At 61.2% G+C, this 27,598-nt stretch overlaps 3 protein-coding genes across 6 annotated transcripts; 2 read left to right on the top strand and 1 right to left on the bottom strand.

The window, feature by feature from the left end:
* The first annotated feature begins 105 nt into the window (after positions 1-105).
* Positions 106-13,078, top strand: VARS1 (valyl-tRNA synthetase 1). 2 transcript variants are annotated; one of them, XM_066359764.1, is made up of 29 exons: positions 106-1,104; positions 2,431-2,565; positions 2,655-2,793; positions 3,009-3,133; positions 3,215-3,299; positions 3,496-3,596; positions 3,698-3,825; positions 5,970-6,134; positions 7,132-7,213; positions 7,644-7,763; positions 7,840-7,948; positions 8,027-8,121; positions 8,316-8,406; positions 8,631-8,755; positions 8,838-8,941; positions 9,029-9,187; positions 9,273-9,363; positions 9,487-9,592; positions 9,677-9,747; positions 9,831-9,956; positions 10,259-10,363; positions 10,438-10,506; positions 10,602-10,680; positions 10,792-10,919; positions 11,160-11,315; positions 11,474-11,680; positions 11,748-11,859; positions 11,939-12,264; positions 12,941-13,078. In XM_066359764.1, exons 1-29 carry the CDS (start codon positions 718-720, stop codon positions 13,007-13,009), a joined length of 3,795 nt encoding a protein of 1,264 aa, XP_066215861.1. In that variant the 5' UTR covers positions 106-717; the 3' UTR covers positions 13,010-13,078. The 2 variants fall into 2 exon arrangements, with proteins under 2 accessions (XP_066215861.1, XP_066215860.1); XM_066359763.1 differs by having other exon boundaries at positions 3,212-3,299.
* A 197-nt stretch (positions 13,079-13,275) lies between these two features.
* VWA7 (von Willebrand factor A domain containing 7) lies at positions 13,276-25,289 on the top strand. 2 transcript variants are annotated; one of them, XM_066359758.1, is made up of 17 exons: positions 13,276-13,483; positions 13,740-13,985; positions 14,655-14,936; positions 15,789-15,885; positions 16,863-16,973; positions 17,430-17,625; positions 17,932-18,101; positions 19,691-19,803; positions 20,015-20,131; positions 21,383-21,568; positions 22,041-22,173; positions 22,298-22,450; positions 22,552-22,644; positions 23,550-23,851; positions 23,929-24,068; positions 24,259-24,433; positions 24,543-25,289. In XM_066359758.1, the coding sequence occupies exons 2-17, from the start codon at positions 13,755-13,757 to the stop codon at positions 24,711-24,713; spliced, it is 2,670 nt and encodes an 889-aa protein (XP_066215855.1). In that variant the 5' UTR covers positions 13,276-13,483; positions 13,740-13,754; the 3' UTR covers positions 24,714-25,289. The 2 variants fall into 2 exon arrangements, with proteins under 2 accessions (XP_066215855.1, XP_066215856.1); XM_066359759.1 differs by lacking the exon at positions 13,276-13,483 and adding an exon at positions 13,529-13,630.
* A 122-nt stretch (positions 25,290-25,411) lies between these two features.
* Positions 25,412-27,524, bottom strand: SAPCD1 (suppressor APC domain containing 1). Of its 2 annotated transcripts, XM_066359762.1 has the most exons (5): positions 27,070-27,523; positions 26,686-26,826; positions 26,080-26,175; positions 25,905-25,958; positions 25,412-25,838 (listed from the first exon to the last, which is right to left on the bottom strand). In XM_066359762.1, exons 1-5 carry the CDS (start codon positions 27,520-27,522, stop codon positions 25,668-25,670), a joined length of 915 nt encoding a protein of 304 aa, XP_066215859.1. In that variant the 5' UTR covers position 27,523; the 3' UTR covers positions 25,412-25,667. The 2 variants fall into 2 exon arrangements, with proteins under 2 accessions (XP_066215859.1, XP_066215858.1); XM_066359761.1 differs by having other exon boundaries at positions 25,412-25,958; positions 27,070-27,524.
* Between the last annotated feature and the right edge of the window lie 74 nt (positions 27,525-27,598).

Below are 27,598 nucleotides of genomic sequence, written 5' to 3'. Positions count from 1 at the left end.
CCCCGCCCTGCGGCCCGAGGACCCGCGGGGTGCCCGCCGCGGCGCCTGAATGCAGCGCCGGCCCGCGGAGGGGGTGTGTGTGGTGGGGGTGGCCCCGTGCCCGTGCCCGTGTCCGCGTCGCGCCCTCCTCCTGCGCGTGGCGGGGCGCGCCCCCGGCCTGTGTCGCGCGGGGTGGCGGCTGCGCACGCAGGCGGGGAACGGCCGCCCGCTCGCGCCAGGACCCGCGGGCCGGAAACGCTCGCTGTCGCAAAGGGGGCGACACGTGGGTGCTGACGGCCCGGGCGGAGGTCCCAGGGAGCCAGCGTCGCCTGGGGAACCGTCCACCGTCCCGGCGGCCGCCCGAGTCCTCGGCCCCCGCCTCCCGGCCGGTCAGGCTTCAGCCGGCGCCCGACTGGGGGGTGGATGCCCGGCCCCATCTGACCACCTCCCTCCCGTACGTACCTGCGGCTCGAACCCGCGTCCTACCGGACGCCGAGGGGTTCCTCCGGGCTTCCCACGCTCCCCGAGGACCCGGGATCACAGGAAGCCCCGCACTGTCACCGCCACTCCGCCAGCCGGCCCCTCAGGCCTCACCCCCTCCGTCCTGGGGACCTCGGGCGCGCGTAGTGGAGGAGTCCGTTGAGGGCCTCCCCTCTGTACTAAGCTGGGACCCCAGGTCGGTCCGACCGCCCCGTCTCTTTTTCTCCTTAGGTCCTTTCTACTGGGTTCGGCATAACCATGTCCATCCTCTACGTCTCCCCCCACCCCGACGCCTTCCCCAGCCTCCGCGCCCTCATAGCTGCGCGCTACGGGGAGGCTGGAGACGGCCCCGGCTGGGGAGGCGCCCCTCCTCGCGTCTGTCTGCAGCCGCCTCCGGCCAGCAGGACTCCCTTTCCCCCACCCCGGCTGCCTGCCCTGGAGCAGGGGCCCGGTGGGCTCTGGGTGTGGGGGGCCACAGCTGTGGCCCAGATGCTGTGGCCAGCGGGCTTGGGCGGCCCTGGGGGCAGCCGGGCAGCCGTCCTCGTCCAACAGTGGGTCAGTTACGCCGACACGGAGCTAATACCAGCTGCCTGTGGGGCAACGCTGCCCGCCTTGGGATTGCGCAGCTCTGTCCAGGACCCCCAGGTACGTGGGGAGAATGTGGGGAGGGGGAGATTTAGAAGAAGGAAGCAAAAAGTGTAATGGAGAATTGGACGGGGAGATAGCGTGTCAGATGTGGGAAAAGATTGATCAGATCCCAGGTTGCCACCTGGTAACGTCTCTGAGCCCTGGTCTTTATCGATGGAAACTTTAGTTTTCATGTTGAGAAGGTTAGGAGAAATGTGCAGATGCCACATCCAGTGCCAGGCACTTTAAAGTGGCTTGAATAAAAGTTTGATAATAGAAGTTACTGTGCATTGTAAGGAAAGACTGGGTGGAGGAGAGATGAGCAGAGGCTGGTAGGGCCGGGGGAGGAGAGGGAGGAGACATAAAATGAGGGCAAGTAAGGGAAAAGAGAGATAGCCACACCACCAGACTGTAACGAAGTCCTTTCAGAGTGGAGCTGTGCCTTTTGGTTCTTATCACACAACCACGCACTGAGCACATGGTAGATATTTAGTATTTCTTGAATGAATGAATGAATGAATGAATGAATGAAATGGATATGTGACTTAGACCCTGGCTGGCTCCCTCATATCTTGATTACACTAAGATATAGGCTCCTTCTCTGTAATTCACTGTCCCCTTCAGCCTGATTTATTATTCTCTCTCTTTTTTTTTTTTTTTTGTGACAGACAGAGAGGGACAGACAGGGACAGACACACAGGAAGGGAGAGATGAGAAGCATCGATTCTTTGTTGTGGCTCCTTAGTTGTTCTTTGATTGCTTTCTCATATGTGCCTTGACCGTGGGGCTACAGCAGACTGAGGGACCCCTTGCTTGAGCCAGTGACCTTGGGCTCAAGCTGGTGAGCCTTGCTCTAACCAGATGAGCCCGCGCTCAAGCTGGCGACCTCAGGGTCTCGAACTTGGGTCCTCCGCGTCCCAGTCTCATTCTCTATCCTCCGTGTCACCGCCTGGTCAGGCTGATTTCTTTTTCTTTATAGGGTCATGTAGTCTGTATTTGCTCATTTATTGTCTCCCCCCCCCCCCATTAGAATGTAAACTCCACTAGGTCAGGGGCCCCATCTATTCAGGTTCTCTCCTCATTCTGTAAAAAAGTACCTGGCATGTAGTAGGTGCTTAATAAATACTGTTGAAGCAATTTTTGTGTTTCAATTTCTTGTACTTAATATATTGCATCTGACACGCAGTGAATGTTCAGTGAGAATTACTGAATGAACGAGAGAAGCTGCAGGGCTTCTTTTTATTATGACCATTTCAGAGAAGATGAAACTGGCCTCAGAGGTGGTGATTTGTGGGAGTGGAAGGAGGCCACGCCCCGTCGCACACCCTTTCCCCTCCCCACTAGGCTGCGCTGGGGGCCCTGGGAAGGGTCCTGAGCCCCCTGGAAGAGTGGCTTCGGCTGCACACCTACCTGGCCGGGGAGGCTCCCACCCTGGCTGACCTGGCCGCGGTCACAGCCTTGCTGCTGCCTTTTCGATACGTGAGTCACTGGGCCTGGGGAAGAGTGAGGGCAGCTCCCCTCGGGCCTCGCTGTAAGGTGACTGAGGATAGTTGATTCCCCCTGCCCAGGTCCTGGACCCCTCTGCCCGCCGGGTCTGGGGTAATGTCACTCGCTGGTTTACCACCTGTGTTCAGCAGCCGGAGTTCCGGGCCGTGCTGGGCGAGGTGACCCTGTGCTCGGGGGCCAGGCCTCTCTCCCAACAGCCAGGTGAGGGGAGGTGGGGGTGGGAGGGAAGGGGCTGGGGGAGGAAGGGGGCTTCCACACAGCTCGCCTCCGTTTTTCTCCTGGGATGGTGGAGTCACTGGGGCAGGGTGTGCGGAGGGTACGGAGGGAGGTCAGCCTGGGGACAGCCCCTCGGAGACTCAGCACCTGTCCAGAGGGCCCCCAGCCAGCTACGTCTGCTTGTCTGTGCCTCCTGCCAGGCCCCGGGGCCACCGCACCTCCAAAGACACCTGCTCAACTTAAGAAAGAGGCAAAGAAACTGGAGAAGCTAGAAAAATTCCAACAGAAGCAGAAGATCCAGCAGCAGCAGCCACCCCCAGGGGAGGTGAGAGGCAGGGGCTGGAGCCAGGAGGTCGGTGCCCAGAGGGGAGGCTGACCCCTGGGCCTGTCTTTTCCTCCCAAGCAGAAGAAAGTAAAGCCAGAGAAGAGGGAGAAGCGGGATCCTGGGGTCATTACCTATGACCTCCCGACCCCACCTGGGGAAAAGAAAGGTACTAGGAGGCAGGGGGACCCCCACTCTTCACCTCTACCTCCTCAGCTGCCGCTGCCTCCCACCCCGCTGCTTTGTCCTGCTCCTACCGCGGTACTTGGTGACCATCTGCCGAGGCCCGGCCCTCTCTGCTGGCCCTCAGTCCCCTTCCCAGCTGCCCCCAGCCTCAGCACTGACCCCTGCCTTCCTCTTGGCAGACGTCAGCAGCACCATGCCTGACTCCTACAGCCCTCAGTACGTGGAGGCAGCCTGGTACCCCTGGTGGGAGCGGCAGGGCTTCTTCAAGCCCGAGTATGGAGTGAGTGGGCACTGCCGCCCAGGCCGGCCGGGATAGGGCGGGGGAGGGGCCGGGACAGGCAACAGGACGTGAGCGTGTGCCCGTCTTCCTTCCTCCCTTAGCGTTCCTGTGTTTCAGCGCCAAATCCACGGGGCGTATTCATGATGTGCATCCCACCCCCAAACGTGACAGGCTCCCTGCACCTGGGCCACGCGCTCACCAATGCCATCCAGGACTCCCTGACCCGATGGTGAGCTCCCGAGAGTCCTCTCCCAGCTGGTTCCCCGTGCTGAGGGGTCCTCCCACCTCGCTCCTTCCGTATTGGTCCTCAGGGCTGCCCCCTGGCTGTGGGATGGCGGTATGCTTCTCCATCGTTCCCCTCTGACCAGCGGCCTCCTCTCAACCCCCACCCCCACCTGCAGCCTGCCTTCTCTCCTTTTCTATTTTAGAGAGAGGGACAGACAGGAAGGGAGAGAGATGAAAAGAATCAATTCTTTGTTGCGGAGCCTTAGTTGCTCATTGATTGCTTTCTCATATGTGCCTTGACCCTGGGGGCCACAGCAGAGCAAAGTGACCCCTTGCTCAAGCCAGCAACCAAGGGGTCATGTCTGTGATCCCACGCTCAACCCAGCGACGCCCACACTCAAGCTGGCAACCTTGAGGTTTCTAACCTGGATCCTTCGCATCCCAGTCCGACGCTCTATCCTCTGCGCCACCACCTGGTCAGGCTGGCTTTTTCTTGTCCATCGTGTTCTTCAACTTTTTTTATTACACTTAATACCTTCACTTAGGGACCTTTCTTTATCTCTGACCTCCCTCTCTTGCATTGCTCTGTGGTATTCCACAGTGTGACATCTCGTAATGGAGTCCCTCTTGTTTATTTATTAGTGGTTTCTGATTTTTCTCTGTGGGAAGTCTTTGGGAATGTGCCTTCTCCTTTATCAAGCACATGTGGAAGGACTCGTCTGGCCTAGCCACCAGAAGTGAAACTGCTAGGTCAGAGGGCATGTCTATATTAAGTACAGATAGACGCTGCCAAGTCTCCCTGCAAATACTTGACCCATTTATACCTTCATGAATTTCCTGTGCGGGCATTCATTTCCCCATGCCCTTGCCAGCTCTGGACACTATCTTCACTTTACTAACCTGCTGGGCAAAAAAAAAAAAAAGACACTTCTGTAATTTCTGATTACCAGTGAACCATGCCTCTTCCTGTGTCTCAGCCAGTCTGGTATCCCCTTTTGTGAACCATCTGTACATACTGGTCGTTTTCCCATCTTTCCATTGGTTCTTTTTTTTAAGTGAGATTAAGGGAGATAGACTCCCACATGCTCCCTGACTGAGATTCACCTGGCAACTCTGCCTGCAGCTGATGATCGGCCAGCAGCTGAGCTATTTTTAGCACCTGAGGTGGAGGATCGACAGTGACATCCTCAGTGCCCAGGGCCAACGTGCTCAAATCAATTGAGCCACAGCTGCAGGATAGAAAGAGAGATGGGGGTGGGGATGGGGGGAAGCAGATGGTTCCTTCTGTGTCCTGACCAGGAATTGAACCCGGGACTTCCACACACCAGGCCAATGCTTTCCAGCTGAGCCAGCTAGCCAGGGTCAAATATTTTTTATCTTCCTTCATTATGCTTGACTTTTTTTTTTTTTTTTTTTAGCAAGAGACAGGAAGGTAGAGAGATGAGAAGCATCAACTCGTAGTTGCGTCATTTTAGTTGATTGCTTCTCATACATGTTTGACCTGGGGGGCTCCAGCCGAGCCAGTGACCAAGGCCTTGCTCAAGCCAGCGACCGTGGAATCATATCAGTGATCCTACACTCAAGCTCAAGCCAGCAACCCTGTGCTCAAGCCAGGTGAACCTGTGCTCAAGCCGGTGACCTTGGGGTTTTGAACCTGGGACCTCAGTGTCCCAGGTCAACACCCCATCCACTGCGCCACCACAGGCCAGGCTGACTAGAATTTATTTGTGAGTCCTAGAAAGTAGTAGGTAGTTTTCCCAAACAAAATTTTTGAATTGTTTTTCCTTTTCGTACTAATCTGTAATGCCACCCGTGACAAGTACTACATTGGCTTGGGTCTGTGTTCAGTCACTGTGTTGTTCCCTTCGTCTGTAATCTTCTTTCCGTGTGGGAAGTTGCTGCTTGAATCATCATGCTGTCTCCTAGGTTTTGCTGTCGGTTGGACAGAAGCCTCCCCTTTGTTCGCCTGCCCATTGCTCTGGCTGTCCGTGCACATCAGTCCCCAGACTGGAGTTTTAGAATCGCAGTCCCTCTCCACCCCCGTTTTCTTCCCTGATTCCACTGACTTCCGACCCAGAGGCCCCGCCCCGTCCAGGTGCCGGCCCAGGCAGCCGCTCACATGGGTCCTCCGCACTGCCCTTCCCCCAGGCACCGCATGCGCGGGGAGACGACGCTGTGGAACCCCGGTTGTGACCACGCGGGCATTGCCACCCAGGTGGTGGTGGAGAAGAAGCTGTGGCGGGAGCAGGGCCTGAGCCGGCACCAGCTGGGCCGTGAAGCCTTCCTCCGGGAGGTCTGGAAGTGGAAGGGGGAGTAAGTGTCCGGCAGCCCTGCCTCCCTGTCCCGTCCGTGCGAGACCTCGGTCCCCTGCCACTCTGGCTGCGGGGTCTCACCTCCGAGAGGCTGAGGGTCAGTGGCTTCAGGGCCCAGGGCCATGTCAGAGGATGCGTGTTCCCTGCACGGCCCCCCCAGTGTCTCCCTGCAGCCGCCATGTCAGAGGATGCGTGTTCCCTGCACGGCCCCCCCAGTGTCTCCCTGCAGCCGCCATGTCAGAGGATGAGTGTTCCCTGCACGGCCCCCCCAGTGTCTCCCTGCAGCCGCCATGTCAGGGGATGAGTGTTCCCTGCACGGCCCCCCCAGTGTCTCCCTGCAGCCGCCATGTCAGGGGATGAGTGTTCCCTGCACGGCCCCCCCAGTGTCTCCCTGCAGCCACCATGTCAGAGGATGCGTGTTCCCTGCACGGCCCCACCAGTGTCTCCCTGCAGCCACCATGTCAGAGGATGCGTGTTCCCTGCACGGCCCCCCCAGTGTCTCCCTGCAGCCGCCATGTCAGAGGATGAGTGTTCCCTGCACGGCCCCACCAGTGTCTCCCTGCAGCCGCCATGTCAGAGGATGAGTGTTCCCTGCACGGCCCCACCAGTGTCTCCCTGCAGCCGCCATGTCAGGGGATGAGTGTTCCCTGCACGGCCCCCCCAGTGTCTCCCTGCAGCCGCCATGTCAGGGGATGAGTGTTCCCTGCACGGCCCCCCCAGTGTCTCCCTGCAGCCACCATGTCAGAGGATGCGTGTTCCCTGCACGGCCCCCCCAGTGTCTCCCTGCAGCCGCCATGTCAGAGGATGAGTGTTCCCTGCACGGCCCCACCAGTGTCTCCCTGCAGCCGCCATGTCAGAGGATGAGTGTTCCCTGCACGGCCCCACCAGTGTCTCCCTGCAGCCGCCATGTCAGAGGATGCGTGTTCCCGGCACGGCCCCACCAGTGTCTCCCTGCAGCCGGGGCCTGAGCGCTGACCTGTCTGTCTGTCTGCCGCTAGGAAAGGGGACCGAATTTATCACCAGCTGCGGAAGCTCGGCAGCTCCTTGGATTGGGACCGGGCCTGCTTCACCATGGACCCTGTGAGGAAGGGTGTCGGGCTGGGGCCGTGGGGGCGCCCCCCAGTGTGGGCCCCGTCCAGAAGGGAGCACGTGCTGTGTCCCCCCCTTTGTGTTTCCTGTCACCCGCTCCGGGGGCTCACGTTCCTCCCGGTGACACATGATGGGACCTCAGCTTCCCATGGAGCCTGAACCCCCAGGGTCCTCTGCACTAGCCCCTGTCCCCAGCTGAGTGGCTTCCCTGCCATCTCCAGTGTCATCAGGCTTATTGCCTGTCCTTTGTGCTCCCGTGGTCCCCTCCGTAGTCCCCTCTCCCCTCAGGGAAAGTAGGTCTTAAAGGGTCCTGGGCAGTGGGCCTCCAGACTGGCCGGTTTCACAGGACCCTGCTGCCTTGGAAGGTCGGCCTGGGCCCCTGGGCCTTAAGCCCCTCCTCGACCCGCCTGCTCTGCCCTAGAAACTGTCAGCAGCTGTGACGGAGGCCTTCGTGCGCCTCCACGAGGAAGGAGTGGTCTACCGCAGCACCCGCCTGGTCAACTGGTCCTGCACCCTCAACTCGGCCATCTCCGACATCGAGGTGTGCCCCGCCCGGGCTCTCCCTGCCTCCCCCGGGCCCTGGTCCTGGGCCACTCATCCTAAGACCCCTCCCACAGGTGGACAAGAAGGAGCTGACGGGTCGCACCCTGCTCTCCGTGCCTGGCTACAAGGAAAAGGTGGAGTTTGGGGTCCTCATCTCCTTTGCTTACAAGGTCCTAGGCTCAGGTAGGGTCCAGGAGCGCCCAGGAGGGTGGAGGCAGGAAGCGGCTGGCGCTGAGATCACAAGGTCCCGTTTCACCACAGAGAGCGATGAGGAGGTGGTGGTCGCGACGACCAGGGTCGAAACAATGCTGGGAGACGTGGCCGTGGCTGTGCACCCCGAGGACCCCCGATACCAGGTGCGGTGTGGGCGCCCCCCAACGGGGGGTGTGGGCCGACACGGGCTGGCCAAGGAGAGGAAACTGGATGAGAACGTCCTATCGGGCTGTTGTCTAGCCCTGAGGAGGGACTCTGGGCCCTGCAGAAGAGGGAGGAGAGAGGAGGGAGGCGGGCCCAGACCTCTGTGCATTTTGAGGTCCCCTTCTGTCCCCAGCACCTGAAAGGGAAGAGTGTGGCCCACCCGTTCCTGGCTCGGAGCCTCCCCATTCTCTTTGACGACTTTGTGGACATGGAGTTTGGCACAGGTGAGCACGGACGTCCCGTGCGGAGGGAGGAGCCGGGAAGGCCGGCATGGCGTCCCTCTGCTCTCTCCAGGAGAAAAGAGGTTTCACCTAAACAGGCAGGAGGGGGGCTGGCTCTCAGGGGGGTGTCTTAGGAAGGTGGGAGCCACATCCTTCAGCACAAGGGGTGCAGTGGGAAGGGACCCCACGGAGTCCCTCACGGCTCTGCACGCCCCCGTTGGTCCCAGGTGCGGTGAAGATCACCCCCGCACACGACCAGAACGACTATGAGGTTGGGCAGAGGCACGGGCTGGAGGCTGTCAGCATCATGGACTCCCAGGGGGCCCTCATCAATGTGCCCCCACCTTTCCTGGTGAGGCTGCCTGGGTGTGGGGGCTGGGTCTGCAGCGGAGGGGTACCGGGGCACGGCGTAATGAGGCTGCTGTGCGATCCAGGGCCTGCCCAGGTTTGAGGCCAGGAAGGCGGTGCTGGCGGCGCTGAAGGAGCGGGGACTGTTCCGCGGCGTCCAGGACAACCCGATGGTGGTGCCGCTTTGCAAGTGAGGGTGGGAGCCAGAGAACGGGGTGGGGAGGGGGGCTCCGCAGGGTGCTCCCCTCCCAACCTCCCCGCCTGCGTGTACCCGCAGCCGGTCCAAGGACGTGGTGGAGCCTCTGCTGCGGCCACAGTGGTACGTGCGCTGCGGGGAGATGGCGCAGGCCGCCAGTGCGGCCGTCACTCGGGGCGACCTCCGCATCCTGCCAGAGGCCCATCAGCGCACATGGCATGCCTGGATGGACAATATCCGGTACTTGAGGCTCAGCGTGGGAGGGTGGCTGGGTGACGGCCAGGCACCTCTGGCCCCTGACCCCGCATTCCCCACTGCTGGGCAGGGACTGGTGCATCTCCCGGCAGCTGTGGTGGGGTCACCGCATCCCGGCCTACTTCGTCACGGTCAGTGACCCGGCCGTGCCCCCTGGGGAGGTGAGAACCAGGCCAGGAAACACCGCACATCTGGGGGAGCTGCGGTTTGTTGGGTCCGTGGTGGGGGGGTGGGTCCAGCAGGGCAGGCGCCCCCACCCCCGGAACTCACTCCACCCACGGCAGGACCCCGATGGGCGGTACTGGGTGAGTGGGCGCAGCGAGGCGGAGGCCCGTGAGAAGGCAGCCAAGGCCTTCCGAGTGTCACCGGACAAGATCAGTCTCCAGCAAGGCAAGGCGGGGCCTTGGGGGCGGGCGGGGCGGGGCCTCCATCCCTGCCTCCACCCTCTGATCTCTCACCTTCGGCTTCCCTCAGATGAGGACGTGCTGGACACCTGGTTCTCCTCTGGCCTCTTCCCCTTCTCCATCCTGGGCTGGCCCAACCAGGTACAGCCCTGAGGCCAGCCCAGGTGGGGTGGGGTCCTGGAGGCTGGCGCTTGACTCCCCATCGCCCCCTGCTCTGCCTTCAGTCGGAAGACCTGAGTGTGTTCTACCCGGGGACGCTGCTGGAGACAGGCCACGACATCCTCTTCTTCTGGGTGGCCAGGATGGTCATGCTGGGCCTGAAGCTCACTGGCAGGCTCCCCTTCAGAGAGGTGTGGGGCCTGCTCACCGTTCCCACGCGCGGTCCCCACTGCCCTGCCCCTCTACACAGCTCGCGCTTAGCGTGGACGGGCCAGCGCAGGGCGTGGACAGGTGTGGGTGGGCGTGAGGGCCGGACAGCCGGCCTGGGATCCGCTCGGTGGTCCTGTGCCCAGGCTGCCAGAGGGAGGGCGCCCCTGAGTCCATGAAGGTGCGAATAGGTTGGCGGGAGGCTGCATGGGAGACCCATGTTGGGCTGTGGGGGGCAGGGGACCTGGTGGGGAGGCGCAACCTCACAGGCCCCTGCCCACCTCAGGTCTATCTCCACGCCATCGTGCGGGATGCTCACGGCCGGAAAATGAGCAAGTCTCTGGGCAATGTCATCGACCCCCTGGATGTCATCCACGGTGTCTCCCTCCAGGTGGGACTGGGCGCTGGGCCGGGACCAGCCTAGGCTGTGGCCGTGGCCCTCTGACCCCTCCCCCTCCCCCTCAGGGCCTCCACGACCAGTTACTGAACAGCAACCTAGACCCCAGCGAAGTGGACAGGGCTAGAGAAGGGCAGGTAAGGTACGGGGCAACACGACTTGGGGGGAGGGTGGGGGTGGGGGCGGGGCTGGCCGGCTCGGCTCTGACTCCTCCCACTGGCTCCTCCCACAGAAGGCGGACTTCCCGGCAGGGATTCCTGAGTGCGGCACCGATGCACTGCGGTTTGGACTCTGCGCCTACACGTCCCAGGGTAGGGTCCCTACATCTCAGCAGCATCCTCCCCCGGCCCCCCGCGGCGCTGCCCCCGGCGGGGTGGGAGGCGGGTGCTGAGGTCACACTTCCCTTCCCCACGTGCGTGCAGGCCGTGACATCAACCTGGACGTGAACCGCATTCTGGGCTACCGCCACTTCTGCAACAAGCTGTGGAACGCCACCAAGTTCGCTCTTCGCGGCCTCGGCAAGGGTTTCGTGCCTGCAGCCACCTCTGAAGTGAGGGCCTGGTAGGCGTGAGGTGACCAGCACCTGTCGGGGCGGCAACCCCTGACCCCACAGAGCCTCCTGTAGTTGGGGGGACGGGGTGACACAGGAAGCCCAGAGCATTGGGGCCCTCCCGCTAGGCACTGGGCACATGACGGCCTAAGAGCCATCGGGCTCCTGCCCCGCGGGGTACCTGGTGTTGGCCCCCCCACATCTGTGGTGGGCCCTGGCTGACCTGCCCCTCTCCCCAAGCCCGGAGGCGGCGAGAGCCTGGTGGACCGCTGGATCCGCAGCCGGCTGACTGAGGCCGTGAGGCTCAGCAACCAGGGTTTCCAGGCCTACGACTTCCCGGCGGTCACCACGGCCCAGTACAACTTCTGGCTGTACGAGCTCTGTGACGTCTACCTGGTGAGGAGGGGCAGAGGCACAGGCACCGGGCTGCCCTGTCTCTCGTGCTGGGCTGGCCAGGAGGTGGAGCCGAGCTGTGCCCTGCCCAGCTGTCGCGCTGCAGTGCGGCTGGAGGCCCAGCCTCCCCCAGCCTGAGCCCTGTGCCTCCCACACCCTAGGAGTGCCTGAAGCCCGTGCTGAACGGGGTGGACCAGGTGGCCGCCGAGCACGCCCGCCAGACCCTCTACACCTGCCTGGACGTGGGCCTGAGGCTGCTCTCGCCCTTCATGCCCTTCGTGACCGAGGAGCTGTTCCAGAGGCTGCCCCGGCGGACACCGCAAGCACCCCCTAGCCTCTGCGTCACCCCCTACCCGGAGCCCGCAGAGGTACAGGGTGCGGCTCGGACAGGCCCCGCCGGCCCCCCAGCCCCCCTCACCCCCTCTCGCCCCGCAGTGTTCCTGGAAGGACCCTGAGGCGGAAGCTGCCCTGGAGCTGGCCCTGAGCATCACCCGAGTCGTGCGCTCCCTGCGAGCTGACTACAACCTCACCCGCATCCGGCCAGACTGTGAGCCTCCGCCCCCGCCCGCCCATTGTCCCGAGCCCAATGCCTGGGGCGGCCACCTCACCTTCCTCTCCCCTGGCAGGTTTCCTGGAAGTGGCTGACCAGGCCACGGGCACCCAGGCCTCCGCGGTGTCCGCCTACGTGCAGGCACTGGCCAGCGCGGGGGTGGTGGCCGTCCTGGCGCTGGGGGCTCCCGCACCCCAGGGCTGCGCTGTGGCCCTGGCCTCGGACCGCTGCTCGGTCCACCTGCAGCTGCAGGGGCTGGTCGACCCGGCTCGGGAGCTGGGCAAGCTGCAGGCCAAGCGCGGCGAGGTGCAGCGGCAGGCCCAGCGTCTGCGGGAGCGCCGTGCCGCGGAGGGCTACCCCGCCAAGGTGCCGCTCAAGGTCCAGGAGGCGGATGAAGCCAAGGTGTGTGGTGTGGCTGGGCGTTCCCTCCCCGGTTCCCCACGCCTTCGACACGGTTCTGGGACTGCATTCTGCTCTGCCCAGCCAGTCCAGGGGGGCGCGAGGTGGGGGGGCACAGCAAGGTGGGGGCAGAGTCAGACCTAGAACGGGACCCCTCATGGCCTACCTGGCACCCAGAACACGGCATCCCGCACACCCGGGCTGGCCTCGGACCACACAGGGCGCCCTGTAGGCCGGAGCCCGGGGTAAACCACACTGAGGGGCAGGGGCAGCTGCGGGCCGCGGGGTGACACGCTGGGCTGTCCCTGTCGCCCCCGCAGGCAGGCGGGACTACCCGGTGCATGTACATGCAAATGCCCTCCCAGGAGCCTGTGGCCCTGACCTCTGCTGTGCCCCTCAGGTGGGGCCGGGCTCTGAGGCCCTGTGGCCTCGGGGACTGACCACTCTGGGAAAAGGAAAGACCCAAAAGTCCGGTGCTGGCGGAGAAGTGGGTGCTGCTGGGAGGTCCTGTGATTGGGAGGGGCCAGTCCAGCCAAGTACACAGTCCCCCAACTACTCCCTGTGACTCTCATCTGCCTTTCCAACGCGGACCCTCTGCCTTTGTGGTGGTTTGGGGGGGTTCTCTCTTGGGCCTGGGTTCCCACCACCCACCACCCCTTGTCGTCCCCCCACCCCCCAGCTCCAGCAGACAGAAGCAGAGCTCAGGAAGATGGACGAGGCCATTGCCCTGTTTCAGAAAATGTTGTGATACACCAACTCCAGCCCTCAAACCCCACTGGTCCACCAGGGGAGTGGCAGCAATAAATATTTTGCCACAAAACTGTCTCTGTGTGTGTGTGTGGTGGGCGACCAGGGACGGGGTGCTGAGGGCCTGGGATTCCGCATCCTCAGAGACTGCAGGCTGGGCCAGGGGCCAGGTCCCGGTGGGCAGCGGTGCATCTGTCTGGGGCCGCCCCTGGCACTGAGCCAGGCCTGAGTCACGCTGAGCCGCCATCCCTGCCTCCTCCCGGGTGCCAGTCACCTCCCTGCTGCAGCCGAGGACGGGCTGCCCTGGTCCCCTCTGCTGTTACGGCCGGAGCCCGGCATGAGTTCCAGGGCCACAGTGCTGCCCTGCCCTGCGGGCCTCCGTCCTTCTCCCGACTCCCACTGAGGTTAATTATAACTCTGACCTAAGTGCCCTGTGACACCGCACCGCAGGCCTGTCTGGAGACTGCGCCACCAGGTAGGGGAGACTTCCTGTGCTGGGACGAGTTGGGGGGCCCTGGGGGAGGAGCTCGAGTCCTCTCCTGCAGGGGGACGTCCCCACTAGCCTCTGGAGGCCCTCGGGTTGTCCCGTGACTGGAGAGGGCAGGAAGGTGGGCTGGGGCAGGTAAGGTGCTTGAGATGAAGCCGGAGGGACCCAAGCAGGTAGCCATGGGCGTGGGGCCAGGCCTGCCCGGAAATGGCCACCCGTCCCCTGAGAGCCTTCTGTCCCCCAGGTCCGTGTGTCAGCTATGCTCCCCACCGGTGTGCCCCTAGCCCACCTGGGCCCCTCCGTGTTGCTGCTGGTGCTGCTGCTCCCCCGAACACCTGCCTTCTTCCCCAACATCTGGAGCCTCCTGGCTGCCCCGGGCTCCGTCACCCACCAGGACCTGACCGAGGAGGCGGTGCTCAACGTCACCCTGCAGCTGTTCCTGGAGCGGCCACCCCCAGGCAGGCAGCCCGTTCGCTGGGAGGACTTCCAGGTGAGTACCCCTAGTCCTCTCACCTCCCAGCCAGCCCACGGAGGGTCCTGTGACCTCCACTCCTTGAAGGTCCTGCTAGCCGAAAGAAGGGACCCCCTTTAAGAAGGGACCCCCTTTTCCCTCCCACCTCTACCCCTGCAGCCAACACGCCGGGAGCTCCAGTCCTGCGACCAGGAGCCCCTCCCCTTAGAACAGGGGTCCCCAAACTACGGCCCGCAGGCCGCATGCGGCCCCCCGAGGCCATTTATCCGGCCCCCACCGCACTTCCGGAAGGGGCACCTCTTTCATCGGTGGTCAGTGAGAGGAGCATAGTTCCCATTGAAATACTGGTCAGTTTGTTGATTTAAGTTTACTTGTTCTTTATTTTAAATATTGTATTTGTTCTCATTTTGTTTTTTTACTTTAAAATAAGATATGTGCAGTGTGAATAGGGATTTGTTCATAGTTTTTTTTTATAGTCTGGCCCTCCAACGGTCTGAGGGACAGTGAACTGGCCCCCTGTGTAAAAAGTTTGGGGACCCCTGCCTTAGAAGGTCCAGGACGGCCCCTCCCAGGGCCACCCCCTCAGCCCCTGCCATACCGAGCCTCCATGCAGTTGTGGAGGGGACGTGGGCACCGGCCTCACCCGAGGGGCTTCCCTGGAGCCCCTGTCCCCTGCCGCTCTCCCAGGGCCGCACCCTCCTCGCCGATGACCTCTTTGCCTCCTACTTTGGACCTGGCTTTTCTTCCCGGCGGTTCCGAGCGGCCCTAGGGGAGGTGTCCCGTGCCAATGCAGCCCAGGACTTCCTGCCGACTTCCAGGAACAACCCTGACCTGCACTTCGATGCCGAGCGCCTGGGCCCGGGGCGCACACGCCTGGTGGGGGCCCTGCGGGACGCCCTGGTGGCGGCCAGAGCCCACGACTACACCCTCGCCCGCCAGAGCTTGGGGGCCGCCCTCCACACCCTGCAGGTGAGGAAGGGGTTAGGGCAGTGATCAGAGGGCCTTCACTGCTAGTCCTCCTGTCTGCTGCCTTCTTCTTTAAATGAATTTAGAGAGAGAGAGGGAGGGAGAAAGAAACAGCGATTTGTTTCATACATCTGTGCACTCATTGGTTGATTTGAACGTGCACTGACCGGGATCGAACCCACAACCTTGCACATTAAAGCCGATGCTCTATCCAACTGAGCTACCCGGGTTTCTTTCGTTTCTGTTTTTTAATTTTTCCATTGATCTGGGAGGGAGAGAAAAGGGGGTGAGAGAGAGAGAGAGAGAGAGAGAGAGAGAGAGAGAGAGAGCATCAACTCCTTCCACTTTGTTGTGCACTCATTGATTGCTTATCCTACGTGTCCTGACGGGGGATCAACCCCCACGACCTGGGTGCTGCCTTCTTGACCGCGCCTCTAGAAGGGCCTGCGGCCTCTCTTGCCAAGGCCCCGAGGCGGCTCCATAGTCCCCACGGCCACTCAGGCAGCGCTTCCTGAGGGGCAGACGGAAACCGTGGTGGCTGGAGGGCAGTGAGGGTGGCATGCAAGAGCATGGGCAGAGGTGGGCCTGGAAGGCCGTGGGTTGGGCTCTGAGATGGGAAGAAATGTGGGGAGACCCCTCTCCAGGAAGGTTCTGGTATGGGCAATGGGGCGGGGAGAGCAGCAGAGGGGACTCGGGGTGTCGGAGGGGGGACTCGGGGTGTCAGACAGGAGTAGCAGGTTGCGAGGCGGCTTGCCGGGTGGGGAAGGAGGGAGTGGCGAGTTAGAGCCAGAGGCTGCGAGTGCAGATAATGCTGTTCCTGCTGTTCCGTCTCCTTCCTTCCTTCCCGGGGACCAGGATTTCTACAGCCACAGCAACTGGCTGGAGCTGGGGCAGCGGCAGCCACACCCGCACCTCCTGTGGCCGAGGCAAGGACTCGGGGACCTGGCGGGAGGTACGGCCATGACCCCGGTGGTGAGCGGGGGGCGCATAGAGCCACCCCTTCTCAGCCCATCCGCTGTGTCACATCCTGAGGTCCCGGACGGTGTGACAGCACTTCCTGTCCCGAAACGACCTAGGAGGCCTCCCAGTTTAGCCGAAGGCCGGGTCTCAGGTTGCTCAGGGAGGGACAGAGCCGTGACCTGGTCGGCCGACCTCAGAGCTCGGTTGAGTTCTCCGTCTTCTCCGTGGGTCCCCCCTCACACACACACTGGCTCCCACGAGGCTTTCTTCCACAGTCCCCCCCCCTCAACCTCCAAACAGAGCAATGTCCCGTGAGCTGCCTCCTGCCCATGACAAGCTCACGTCGTGTCCACAGCTCACAGAGGGCACGGCCCCCCTGGGATTAGCCCCCAGTTCCCTGCTGGCTTTTCTAGCGCAGTCCCACCTCCAGCCCCTGAACTCCAGAGTTATTTTTGTTTTTTGTATTTTTCTGAAGTGAGAAGCAGGGAGGCAGTCAGACAGACTCTCGCATGCGCCCAACCGGGACCCACCCGGCACGCCCACCAGGGGGCGATGCTCTGCCCATAGGAACTGTTGCTCTGTTGCAATTGGAGCCATTCTGGTACCTGAGGTGGAGGCCATGGAGCCATCCTCAGTCCCCAGGCCAACTTTGCTCCAGTGGAGCCTTGGCTGCAGGAGGGGAAGAGAGAGGAAGGAGAGGGGGAAGGGTGGAGAAGCAGATGGGTGCTTCTCCTGTGTGCCCTGGCCTGGCCGGGCTGATGCTCTACCGCTGAGCCAACCAGCCAGGGCCAGGGTGTTGTTTTTGTCTTTTGCCTCTGAACTCTAGGTTTTATGACAGAAATCCCAGAAGGGTCCCTGTGGGCTTTCACCTTATTCCAAATGGGAGGAGAAGCCGAGGAAGTTTGGTGGCTGGGGACAAGGGTCAGGGTGGCCGAGTCTGGGGTCTAGACCTCTGTCTTCTGTCCCCAGTGGAAGACCCTACCTGCTCCGATTGTCGGGAGCTGAGCTGCCCTGGGAACCTGCTGGGTTCCACACTCCTCACCTCTGGCTACTTTGGGGGTTCTCCACCCAAGCCTCCAGGTACCGGGAAGGAAAGCCCTCAGAAGTAAGGGGGGAGGCGCTTCCTTTCCCCTGACTCTCTCCCCGGGAATCTCGGGCCTCCAGGTCCTGGCCCCACTTTCTGAAAGAAGGAGAGGATGTTTGGAAGGGGCTGGGTGGACAAAGGCCCACTGAGGTGGCCGTGACTTGCTGGGGGAAGGGGCAGGGAGCAGCTTCTTCCTCGGCTAATCAGACTTCTCCACGGCCCGCCGGGAAGCAGCTCTTCGGAACGACGGGAGGGCTCGGTCCCCCACTGTGGGCCGCGGGACTGACCCCTCCAGATTTGCCCTCCACAAAATGTCATCACTTCGCTGACTCTCTGCCAAGCAGTGAGAGGGGCTGGCCAGGTCAAAGGGCTCCGTGTTCTTAGGAGGCAGTGGGTTTTGTTTTGTTTTTTGATTTTCACTTCGACCGTCCAGATCCCTTGTCCCCACCCAGGAAAATGCAGCCATGGGGGCCGCTTTGACCGGAGCAGCTCCCGGCCGCCTCGCGGAGGCATCAACAAGGACAGCACGGCCCCGGGCTTCTCCCCGCACCACACGCTGCACCTCCCGGCGGCGGAAGTGGCCCTTGTGGCCTCCGTCCAGGCCCTCGGCCTCCTGCGCAGCCGCCTGGGGGACGGGGCTTTCTCCAGGTGAGGGGCCTCCCGGAGCGGGGGACTCCCCGGGGAGCCGCGACGCTGCGGGGCTGGGGGCGGGCGTGCAGACAGCCCCCTGACGGCGGCTCTCCCCAGGCTGCTGGACTCCCCGGGGAGCCGCGACGCCTGGGGCTGGGGGCGGGCTGGGGGCTGGGGGCGGGCGTGCAGACAGCCCCCTGACGGCGGCTCTCCCCAGGCTGCTGGACTCCCCGGGGAGCCGCGACGCCTGGGGCTGGGGGCGGGCTGGGGGCTGGGGGCTGGGGGCGGGCGTGCAGACAGCCCCCTGACGGCGGCTCTCCCCAGGCTGCTGGACATCAGCCCAGCCGCCAGCCTGAGTTTCGTCCTGGACACCACGGGCAGCATGGGCGAGGAGATCCGCGCCGCCAAGATCCAGGCCCGCCACATAGTGGAGCAGCGCCGCGGCGGCCCCATGGAGCCCACCCACTACGTCCTGGTGCCTTTCCATGACCCAGGTCCCCGTCCGGCAGGGCGGGGAGAGTGTAGGGAGGGCAGGGAGTCAAGGCAAGGAGTTAATGCCGCTGGGGCCGTGAGCCCAAGTGAGCCTGTCCCGGTACCGGCCTGCGTGTACAGGAGACAACGGGCCGCTCCCCCCCCACACACACACCAGAGCTCAGTCACAACCCGTGGTTAGGCAGGCAGCCTCGCCTCTCTGAGGCGTCAGTGATCAACAGTCATGTCATCTGACCAGGCGGTGGCACAGTGGATAGAGCATTGGACTGGGACACAAGGGACCCAGGTTTGAAACCCCGAGGTCGCTGGCTTGAGTGCGGCCTCATCTGGTTTGAGTAAGGCTCACCAGCTTGAGCAAGAGGTCACTCGGTCTGCTGTAGCCCCCCCTCCCCCGTCAAGGCACATATGAGAAAGCAATCAATGAGCATCTGTGTCTCTCTCTCTCTCTCTCTCTCTCTCTCTCTCTCTCTGTCACTAAAAAAGAAAACAGTCATTTCAATTTTCTCAACGTCCCCTAGACAGAGGCTGGGACGAAGATGGGGGTGTGCTGGGTCCAGGCCTCTGTGAAGTGTCTGACACTGATACTTCCATGGTGTTCCTTTCCCCACCGGACTGGAAGCCAGACAGTCTGGCCTTGGGTCAACCAGTCTTGCTGTGTGTCCTGAGCTTGGACATACAACTTCTCTCTTAGTCTCCATTTCATCATCCATAAAACAGGTGACAGCTAGTGTAGCTTTATCCTGCCTGTCTCCCAGGGCTGAACTGAGGTCAGATAAAACGCCTGTGGGCTGAGAATACCCCGGGGGCAGGCTCGTGCCGGTATCTGCAGACATCTCACTGTAGCCAGGGCATCGTAGGGGCTTACCACACATCTGACGAAGGGTGGAAACACGTGGAAACACGAACAGTGAAGAGTTCTGCCCCTTCTGTGTCAAAGAGCGCTCTTCTAAGATTTACAAAATCAGTTTCTTTAGTTCTCCCAGTAACCCTCTGAAGGAAGTACTGTTCTTTTTCTGGCCTGTATGTGTGTGTGTGTGTGTGTGTGTGTGTGTGTGTGACAGAGACAGAGAGAGTCAGAGAGAGGGACAGACAGACAGGAAGGGAGAGAGATGAGAAGCATTAATTCTTCATTGCAGCACCTTAGTTCATTGATTGCTTTCTTATATGTGCCTTGACGGGGGGGAGGGGAGTACAGCAGAGAGAGTGACCCCCTGCTCAAGCCAGCGACCTTGGGTTTAAGCTGGTGAGCGTTGCTCAAACCAGATGAGCCCACGGTCAAGTCAGCGACCTCGGGGTCTCGAACCTGGGTCCTCCACCTCCCAGTCCGATGCTCTATCCACTGTACCACCGCCTGGTCAGGTTCTGGCTTTTCTGGTGAGGAAACTGAGGCCCCATTGTCTTTTTACACTTACACATCTTCCCAAAAAGACCGCTTTCCCGCCAGAGGTACCCCGTCCCTGCCCTGCCCATATAAATATAAGAAGATACTGTTGGTTCAATACTGGTCTAGTCCCAGAGCGTAGCAGGCGTCTTGCTGGGTGAGAACGGGGAAACCTCTGCACTCACCCCGCCCTGCCTTCCTCCTCCCCAGGCTTCGGCCCTGTCTTCACAACCACTGACCCTGACAGCTTCTGGCAGCAGCTCAATGAAATCCACGCTTTGGGGGGTGGTGACGAGCCCGAGATGTGCCTGTCTGCCCTGGAGGTCTGTCCTTCCCCCTTCCCTTCTCCACTTTCCAGGCCCCGCCACCGAGGGACCGAGAGCCTTCCTGGGACCCCACCCCACCCCACTTTCAGAGCCTGGCCCAGGCCCCATTCCAGGGTCTCCGGGCTACCTGTCTCCCCGCCCCTCCCCCTCCGCCCATTCCCCTGCTGCCACTTGGACACCATCTCTGCCTGTCCACCGTCTCTGCCAGCTGGCCCTGCTGCACACCCCTCCGCTCTCAGACATCTTCGTCTTCACTGATGCCTCCCCCAAGGACGCCTTCCTCACCGAGAAGGTGGAGTCGCTGACTCGGGAGCGGCGCTGCAGGGTGAGCACAGCTGGTGGGAGGCCCAATGGGGGCTGCCCAGGCCTGCGGGAGACCCCGTGACGACAGTCTCGTAATGGGGGCCATGCCACACAGTGGTGGTTGAGCCAGCCTTGGCACGGGGTGGGATGGGGACGACGGGTATAACCTTTCCTGATCCCTTTCGCAGTACCAAAGAATGGAAGGCCCCGCCCTTAACCATGCTGAATTCATATTTGAACTTGCCCCCAGGAACCCTTTGAAGAACTGGAGATCTGGTTGCCAAGAACCCACTGTGTGGATGATATATTCTATTTTCTTTCTTTCATTTTTTTAAAAAATATTTTTCTGAAGCTGGAAACGGGGAGAGACAGACAGACTCCCGCATGCGCCCGACCGGGATCCACCCGGCACGCCCACCAGGGGCGACGCTCTGCCCACCAGGGGGCGATGCTCTGCCCCTCCGGGTAGTCACTCTGCCGTGACCAGAGCCACTCTACCGCCTGGGGCAGAGGCCAAGGAGCCATCCCCAGCGCCGGGGCCATCTTTGCTCCAATGGAGCCTTGGCTGCGGGAGGGGAAGAGAGAGACAGAGAGGAAGGGGGTGGGGGTGGAGAAGCAAATGGGCGCTTCTCCTATGTGCCCTGGCCGGGAATCGAACCCAAGTCTCCCGCACGCCGGGCCGACACTCTACCGCTGAGCCAACCGGCCAGGGCCTCTTTCTTTCATTTTTTTTTTTTAATATTTTTCCGAAGTTAGAAACGGGGAGGCAGTCAGACAGACTCCCGCATGCGCCCAACCAGGATCCACCCGGCACGCCCACCAGGGGGCGATGCTCTGCCCATCTGGGGCATTGCTCCATTGCAACCGGAACCTTTCTAGCGCCTGAGGCAGAGGCCACAGAGCCATCCACAGTGCCCGGGCCAACTTTGCTCCAATGGAGCCTTGACTGTGGAAGGGGAAGAGAGAAAGAGAGAGAAAGGAGAGGGGGAAGGGTGTAGAAGCAGATGGGTGCTTCTCCTGTGTGCCCTGGACAGGAATTGAACCTGGGACTTCCACACGCCAGGCCGTCGCTCCACAGCTAAGCCAACCAGCCAGGGCCGGATGATATATTCTAACAGTTATGGGGGGGTGTCATTGGGAGACCCTGCATAGCCAGAGGGCAGACCTTACCACTAATCATGAGCTCTGCGAGAGCCGGAGACAGGAGACCCTCAGTTGCAATGGGAAGATGATACATGGGCCCCTTGACAGCTGGCCTCTCTCCTGGGCGCAGGTGACATTCCTGGTGACTGAAGACCCATCAAGGAGTCACGGCCGAGCTCGGCGTGAGGCCCTGTCCCCTCTGCGTTTCAAGCCATATGAAGTGGTGGCCCTGGCCTCTGGAGGAGAGGTGATCTTCACCAAAGATCAGCACATCCGGGATGTGGCAGCTGTTGTCAGGGACAGCATGGCTGACCTGGTAAGTGTAGGGGACTCAGGGGCTAGTGCTTTCAGCTCAGAACTGAGGGGACAGGGGACACTGCGTTTCTTTTTCTCATAGGAGGGAGGGAATGGCGCTTACTGCTGTGTTGCTAGAGGGACATCTGAGGGCGGGAAGGGACGTTGATCTCCCCGTGAGACCCCCTTCCACGTTGCTCCTTCCATATTAGCAGCGCCCCCTTGCCACCAGTCTTAGGCTCAATGTTTTATCCTTGGGATTTCCACGGGAAGTCCTGCTACCTTTTCTGGGGTGGGGGACAAGAAGGGGCTGAGTCATTCTTCACCCCTGGCCTCCACCCCCGGCAGTGATTGTGACTTCATCCTTGGTGTTCTGTATACCCCTCCCCAGGTGGGACTTGATTTCCGCCTGACTCCCCCTTTCTCTGGTCCCGGTTCCCCCCTCATTCCCTGCCTCATCTTCTCGCCATTTTCTGGCCCTGCCATCTTCAAAGGTGACCCTTCCTCTGGAACCTCCAGTTGTGGTGCCTGGCAGGCCACTTCTGTTCAGTGTCGACGGACTGCTCCGGAGGGTGACCATCCGGGTCCACGGGGACGTCCGCAGCTTCTGGATCAGGAACCCTGCAGGTACTGCCCTGCGCGGGTCTCCGGGCAGAGGGGAGAGCTGAGCGTGGAGAAGGAGGGCTGATGGACCGCGGGGGGGGGGGGGGTTGTTTCACGTGACATTCCCTCACTTCCTACGCCCACCCAGGGGTCTCCCAGGGCCAGGAGGAAGGCCAGGGGTCTCTGGGTCACACTCGCCGCTTCGGGCAGTTCTGGACGGTGACCGTGAATGACCCCCCGGAGGCAGGGACCTGGGAGATGCGGGTCCTCGCTGAGGGCACCGCCCGGGTGCGAGTGCAAGGTGAGGGGGAGACGTCCCGGGAAGGGAAGAGATGGCGCTCAGAGCGCACGGTTGGGTCACCTCTGCTGGGGAGGGTTTCTGACAGCCTTCACCTCCCTCAGCTCAGACCTCTCTGGACTTCCTCTTCCACTTCGGGACCCCCATCGAGGAAGGCCCCCACCCTGGCCTCTACCCCCTGACTCAGCCAGTTGCAGGTACATCTAATCCCTCCCACTCCAATTTGTTCATTAATTTTATATTTATAAAATTCTATACAGCGGTAGAGTGTCGCCCCAGCCTGTGGAAGTCCCAAGTTTGATTCCCGGCCAGGGCACACAGGAGAAGCGCCCATCTGCTTCTCCACCCCCCCCCTCCTTCCTCTCTGTCTCTCTCTTCCCCTCCCGCAGCCAAGGCTCCACTGGAGCAAAGTTGGTCCGGGTGCTAAGGATGGCTCCATGGCCTCTACCTCAGGCACTAGAATGGCTCTGGTTGCAACAGAGCGACGCCCCAGATGGGCAGAGCATTGCCCCCTGGTGGGCATGCCGGGTGGATCCTGGTCAGTGCACATATGGGAGTCTGACTGCCTCCCCACCTCTCACTTCAGAAAAATACAGAAAAAAAAAAGGTCTATATATTTTTTAACTTTCTATTGAATTGTAATTTACGTCATTTTACGTAAATATGAACTAAACTTAAGCACACAGTTGGATGGATGTCATATAATAACACCCACGTAACCACTCAATTCAAGATTTAGAAGAACCTCCCAGAACTCCCTCCCCATCTCTACTCCCCAGAGGTAACCTCTATTCTGAAAGCCGTTCATTCATTCTTTTTTTCTTTTTCTTTTTTTTTTTCTTTTTTTTGAGTGTGAAGCATCCACTCCTTTTCTCCACTTCATTGTGGATTGATTCTCTTATGTGTCTTGACCCGGGATGGGATCACCGGCTCAAGTTGAGCCAGCGACCCCCTTCCTTGCTCAAGACAGCGACCTCGGGCTTCCCACCACTGACCTCAGTGTGCAGGCCCCCACTCTGTCCCCTGGAGACCTCTCGTTCCCTTCTTCCCGTCTTTGGATCGTCCGCAGACCACTGATCTCCCCGCCCCACCTCTGTCCCAGGTCTCGGGATGCAGCTCCTGGTAGAGGTGACCGGCCTGGACCCCAGAAGCAGCCCCGGAGAGCCTCTGCCCCGCTTCTCCCACGTTGTCCTCCGAGGGCTCCCGCAGGGCGCCGAGCTGGGCCGGGTGCCCCTGGAGCCCCGGGGGGCTCCGCAACGCGGTCTCCTCACGGCTGCGCTTCCGCCCGCGCTTCTGTCCCCCTCGCGGCCCTTCTCCCTGGAGCTGGCTGGACGGGACGGAGCGGGGCGGCGCCTGCTGCGGGCGGCCCCCCAGCCCTGCACAGTGGTCCCCGTCCTTCTGGAGGTGAGACGCGGAGGCGGGGGCGGCCGGGGGGGACAGAGAGCTGGGCGGCTCCTGCCCTGACCCGCCGTCCCCTGCAGCTCAGCGGCCCTCCGAGTCTCCTGGCCCCGGGCAGCCAGGTCCCGCTCAGCCTCCGCATCGCCAGCTTTTCCGGTCCCCAGGACCTGGACCTGAGGACGTCCGTCACCTCCAGCTTCGCGTTAACCTCCAACCTCTCCAGGTGAAGCAGTTAGAGCCCTCCCGCTGTCTTCCAGGTGTGCCAGACGCTGCGCCCTCCTTAGGCCCCGCCTCTGGTCCCTTCCGATTGGCTGTCATCTTCCCTGCCCCTCCCACGCAGCACGTGGCTCCGCCCCTTGACCTCAGCTACTGGGAGCCTGGGCTTCACGCAGCCCTCTACATCCGCTGCACAGGGTTCGTCTGCAGCAGAATGAGTCCGCGTGGGGGCAACTGTGGTTAGAGGTCCCAGCGTCAGCCGCCGCGGACTCGGTGGTGCTGGTGACTGTGACTGCGATGGGCAGAGAAGCAGGCCCAGTGCCCCCCACCCATGCTTTCCTCCGACTCCTGGTGCTGGCCCCCGCCCCACAGGTGAGGCAACCCTGCTTCCCTTCGCAGGGGAGGCTTCATTTGGGCGCAGACACCCAAACAGTCTCTCTCTCCCTCTCTCCCTCTCTCCCTCTCTCTCTCTTCTCCCCAGGACCAGCTCGCTGCTCCAGCCCACTCTTCTGGCCCTGTCCTCACTAGGGCCAGCCCTACTCTTCGTCCCTTCCCTTTGCTGACTCCTGGCAGGGCTGGGGGAGGGCTGGCAGGCAACCCCTGGTGGGGCACAGTTGGAGCAGTGCTGCTTCTCCTAGGCCTGGCCTCTTGATGACAACAGACCCTAGAAGGATGGGTGCCCAGGGCTTTTTTTTTTTTTTTTTAATTCAGTGAGAGGAGAGGAAGCAGAGACAGAGACAGACACTCCCACGGGGATCCATCCAGCAAGCCCACAAGGGGGCGTTGCTCCATTGCTCAGCAACCGAGCTCTTAGCGCCTGAGACTGAGGCTATGGAGCCATTCTCAGTGCCCAGGGCCAATCGCTCCAATTGAGCCATGGCTGCAGGAGGAGGAGAGAAAGAGAGAGAGAAGCAAGAGGGGAAGGGGTGGAGAAGCAGATGGGCGTTTCTGTGTGCCCTGGCCAGAAATTGAACCCAGGACATCCACACGCCAGGCCGATGCTCTACCACTGAGCCAACTGGCCAGGGCCCAGGGCTCTTTTCAATCTTGCCCCATAGGTGAGAAGGTAACATGGGGCTCAGGACCCTACCTCTCCCAGCTGGGCTGGAGGGTTACCTTCTCGTGCACTGGTCCCCTCTCTTTGCAAGATTGGGAAAGAGGACAGCAGATTTTCCCTCAATCCACTTTCCTTAACCCTCAGCTCATTTTTGAAGAGAGTTGCTTTTCGATTCCTCTGTAGCATTTCCATTGCACTCCTTGCTCCTGCTCTCCAAGCTCAGGTGGAGGGGACGACAGATGGGAGAAGACAAAGGTGGGGAGCAGAGCGGGGTAGGAGGGTACCAGAAAGTGTCATTTATAGAGTTGCTTTTATTTTTGAAATTCTGGAGAACCTTCTATTTTATTTTTACATTTAAAGTTGAAGGCAATGAACATTTCTTCTCCTGAGAGAGATTTCAAAGAAAGATCACTTGTGCACTTCACATAGGAGGGAAGGGGCCTAAGATACCGAGATGAAAGGGAAGTTTTCAGGAGCCGAGAAGGAACTTGACGCCATGGTCTCTGGACTTCGGTTGACCCACCAGCCTGAAGCTGCTCAGCTGTCGAGTCAAGAGGCAGAACAAGGCAGCTGGTGGTTCTGACTCAGCCTCTCTGTCACTGAAGGAGGGGGAGGAGAGGGGGCCTTAGACACCGGTAGGTCCCTCCACCCCTTGGGGCAGCCTGGCCGAGCCATCTTCCCTTTGGGCTGAACGACTCTTTTCTGCTGTGCTGACAACCCCTGGAGAAGAAGAGAAACAGGCTGGGCATCTGTGCCCTCCCCTCCCCCCATGGCCTTCCATTTTACCTGTTGTTGCTTCCTGGGCCGTCCCCTCCAGTCCTGAGTGGCATAAGAACTGGCCTGTCCAAGGGACGGGGAGGACAGGGGGGGATATTCAATGTTCTCTGTTAAACCAGTGTTGACCCAAGTCCCCTCTCTGCCCCAACCTCCCAAAAGTCTAAACTAAAAACAATAAACTCACCTTCCCCTGAATCAGATTCTGCAGACAGATGTTCACCCCTTGAATCTGGGCTAACTGGGGACCACTGGGCTCTGCGTGCAAACCTGTTAGAAAGTTCTAAAGGAGGAGTGGGAGGCTGACAGTGTGAACACTTGAGGGCCATCGGCCACTCCTCTCCTGTCACCAGGGGCCACTCCTCGTTTCCATCTGGGTCCCCTCATGCCAGCACCCCTCCAAGGCAGGTAGGTGGGAGGACCTGGTACTCTCCACTCCATCCCTGGAACAGTCCGGTTCCTCCATCCCCTGGAGCAGCACATTGTCTCTCTGCCCATTCTTTATGGACTTTCCCTGGACCTGCCGGAGTAATCCAGGCCACTCCCCCTGTCGATGGGGTGATCCAAACCGCGTCCTTTTGAATGCAGTGCGGACCAGCCCCTCCAGTCCCTACAATGACAGGGGACCGGACCTGACCTAACCATTTGGTGGCACCCTGCCATTACAATTACAATTACAATGCTGCTTCCCATTCTCGATCCCTGCTCATTAACTCTCTCCTCTCCCTGGTGGTGTCGGGGTGTGTCCCACAGCCCCGCTCCCCATCCTCACCCAGGGGGGCAGCCCTCGTACCTCGCCGAGGGCCCCCAGGCGCAGCTGCTGTTGCTGAGCCTCCCACAGACGTCCCACACACCAGGCCCGGCCACGCTCCAGCAGCGCCAGCCCCTCCCACAGGGCGTCCTGTTCCCGCTCCAGCGCCCGCATCCTCTGCAGCTGCAAACGCGAGACAGAGACTGCCTCACTCCATGTCAGGTCTCAGGGCCACAGCCTGTCTCAGAGCCCCTGCGGGAGTTCACTGTCTGGTCGCTAACTGTGAGCCCAGACAGGGCCACCAAGGGCCTGGAGGGCAAGGGAAAGCAGTGGGGAAGACTAAGGAGGCCTCACAATTATGTGGAAATGGAGGGGCAGGTCTGGCGACAGGAGCGTCCCCAGGGTCCCCTCTGAACGAATACTCACCCAGAGGAAGAAGCTGCGGGCCCCGGGGTCTTGGCGGCAGGTGGGCAGGGGCAGCAGCAGAACGGTGTAGGAGGCAGGCGCTGGGGGCCCCGTGCTGGGGCTCCGGCTCCCCATGGCTCGGAGTTGGGACCGTGCAACCACGCCCACGGCTGCCCAGGGCTGGACCCTCCCCTCCCCCAGGCTGCGTGTCCTACCCAGTCTCAGTCTCTCGGAGTCCCTCCCGCTGTGTCCCAGGCTGGGGTGTCCCCACTTCTGGGGAGAGACCGTCTCCCCTGGGCTCTCCGGTCTACCTCCCCTGTGCTCTCTCTCCTGTAGGGTCTGTTGAAGCTGGTTCTCATGGAGTCCCCCTGAGCAGAGCCCCCTCTGTCTCCCTACAGGAGTGTCACTGTGCTGCTCGCCTGTCCCTCTGTGGACTCCTGCTTGGCGGTCCATCTCTTTTCTGTTTGTTCTCATGCTTTGTTTTGGCCGAAGTAAACAATAACTTTCTCCAAAATAAACTTTATTCCTAATATGGCACAAAGTTTCTAGG

The sequence above is a fragment of the Saccopteryx leptura genome, chromosome 1 (genome assembly GCF_036850995.1).
Source record: "Saccopteryx leptura isolate mSacLep1 chromosome 1, mSacLep1_pri_phased_curated, whole genome shotgun sequence".
Classification (NCBI taxonomy): Eukaryota; Metazoa; Chordata; class Mammalia; order Chiroptera; family Emballonuridae; genus Saccopteryx; species Saccopteryx leptura.
This window is presented reverse-complemented; position numbering and strand designations above follow the sequence as displayed.

Coding starts and splice junctions, on each gene's coding strand:
- VARS1 (XM_066359763.1), top strand. CDS start 718: ATGTCCATCCTCTACGTCTCCCCCCACCCCGACGCCTTCCCCAGCCTC. Junction 6,135..7,131: donor GTCTGGAAGTGGAAGGGGGA/GTAAGTGTCCGG, acceptor GTCTGCCGCTAG/GAAAGGGGACCGAATTTATC. Junction 9,593..9,676: donor CAAGATCAGTCTCCAGCAAG/GCAAGGCGGGGC, acceptor GGCTTCCCTCAG/ATGAGGACGTGCTGGACACC.
- VWA7 (XM_066359758.1), top strand. CDS start 13,755: ATGCTCCCCACCGGTGTGCCCCTAGCCCACCTGGGCCCCTCCGTGTTG. Junction 15,886..16,862: donor ACTCGGGGACCTGGCGGGAG/GTACGGCCATGA, acceptor TTCTGTCCCCAG/TGGAAGACCCTACCTGCTCC. Junction 18,102..19,690: donor GGTGCCTTTCCATGACCCAG/GTCCCCGTCCGG, acceptor CCTCCTCCCCAG/GCTTCGGCCCTGTCTTCACA.
- SAPCD1 (XM_066359761.1), bottom strand. CDS start 27,522: ATGAGAACAAACAGAAAAGAGATGGACCGCCAAGCAGGAGTCCACAGA. Junction 26,176..26,685: donor GCCTGGGGGCCCTCGGCGAG/GTACGAGGGCTG, acceptor CTCCTCCTTTAG/AACTTTCTAACAGGTTTGCA. Junction 25,959..26,079: donor AGAATCTGATTCAGGGGAAG/GTGAGTTTATTG, acceptor TCCCTTGGACAG/GCCAGTTCTTATGCCACTCA.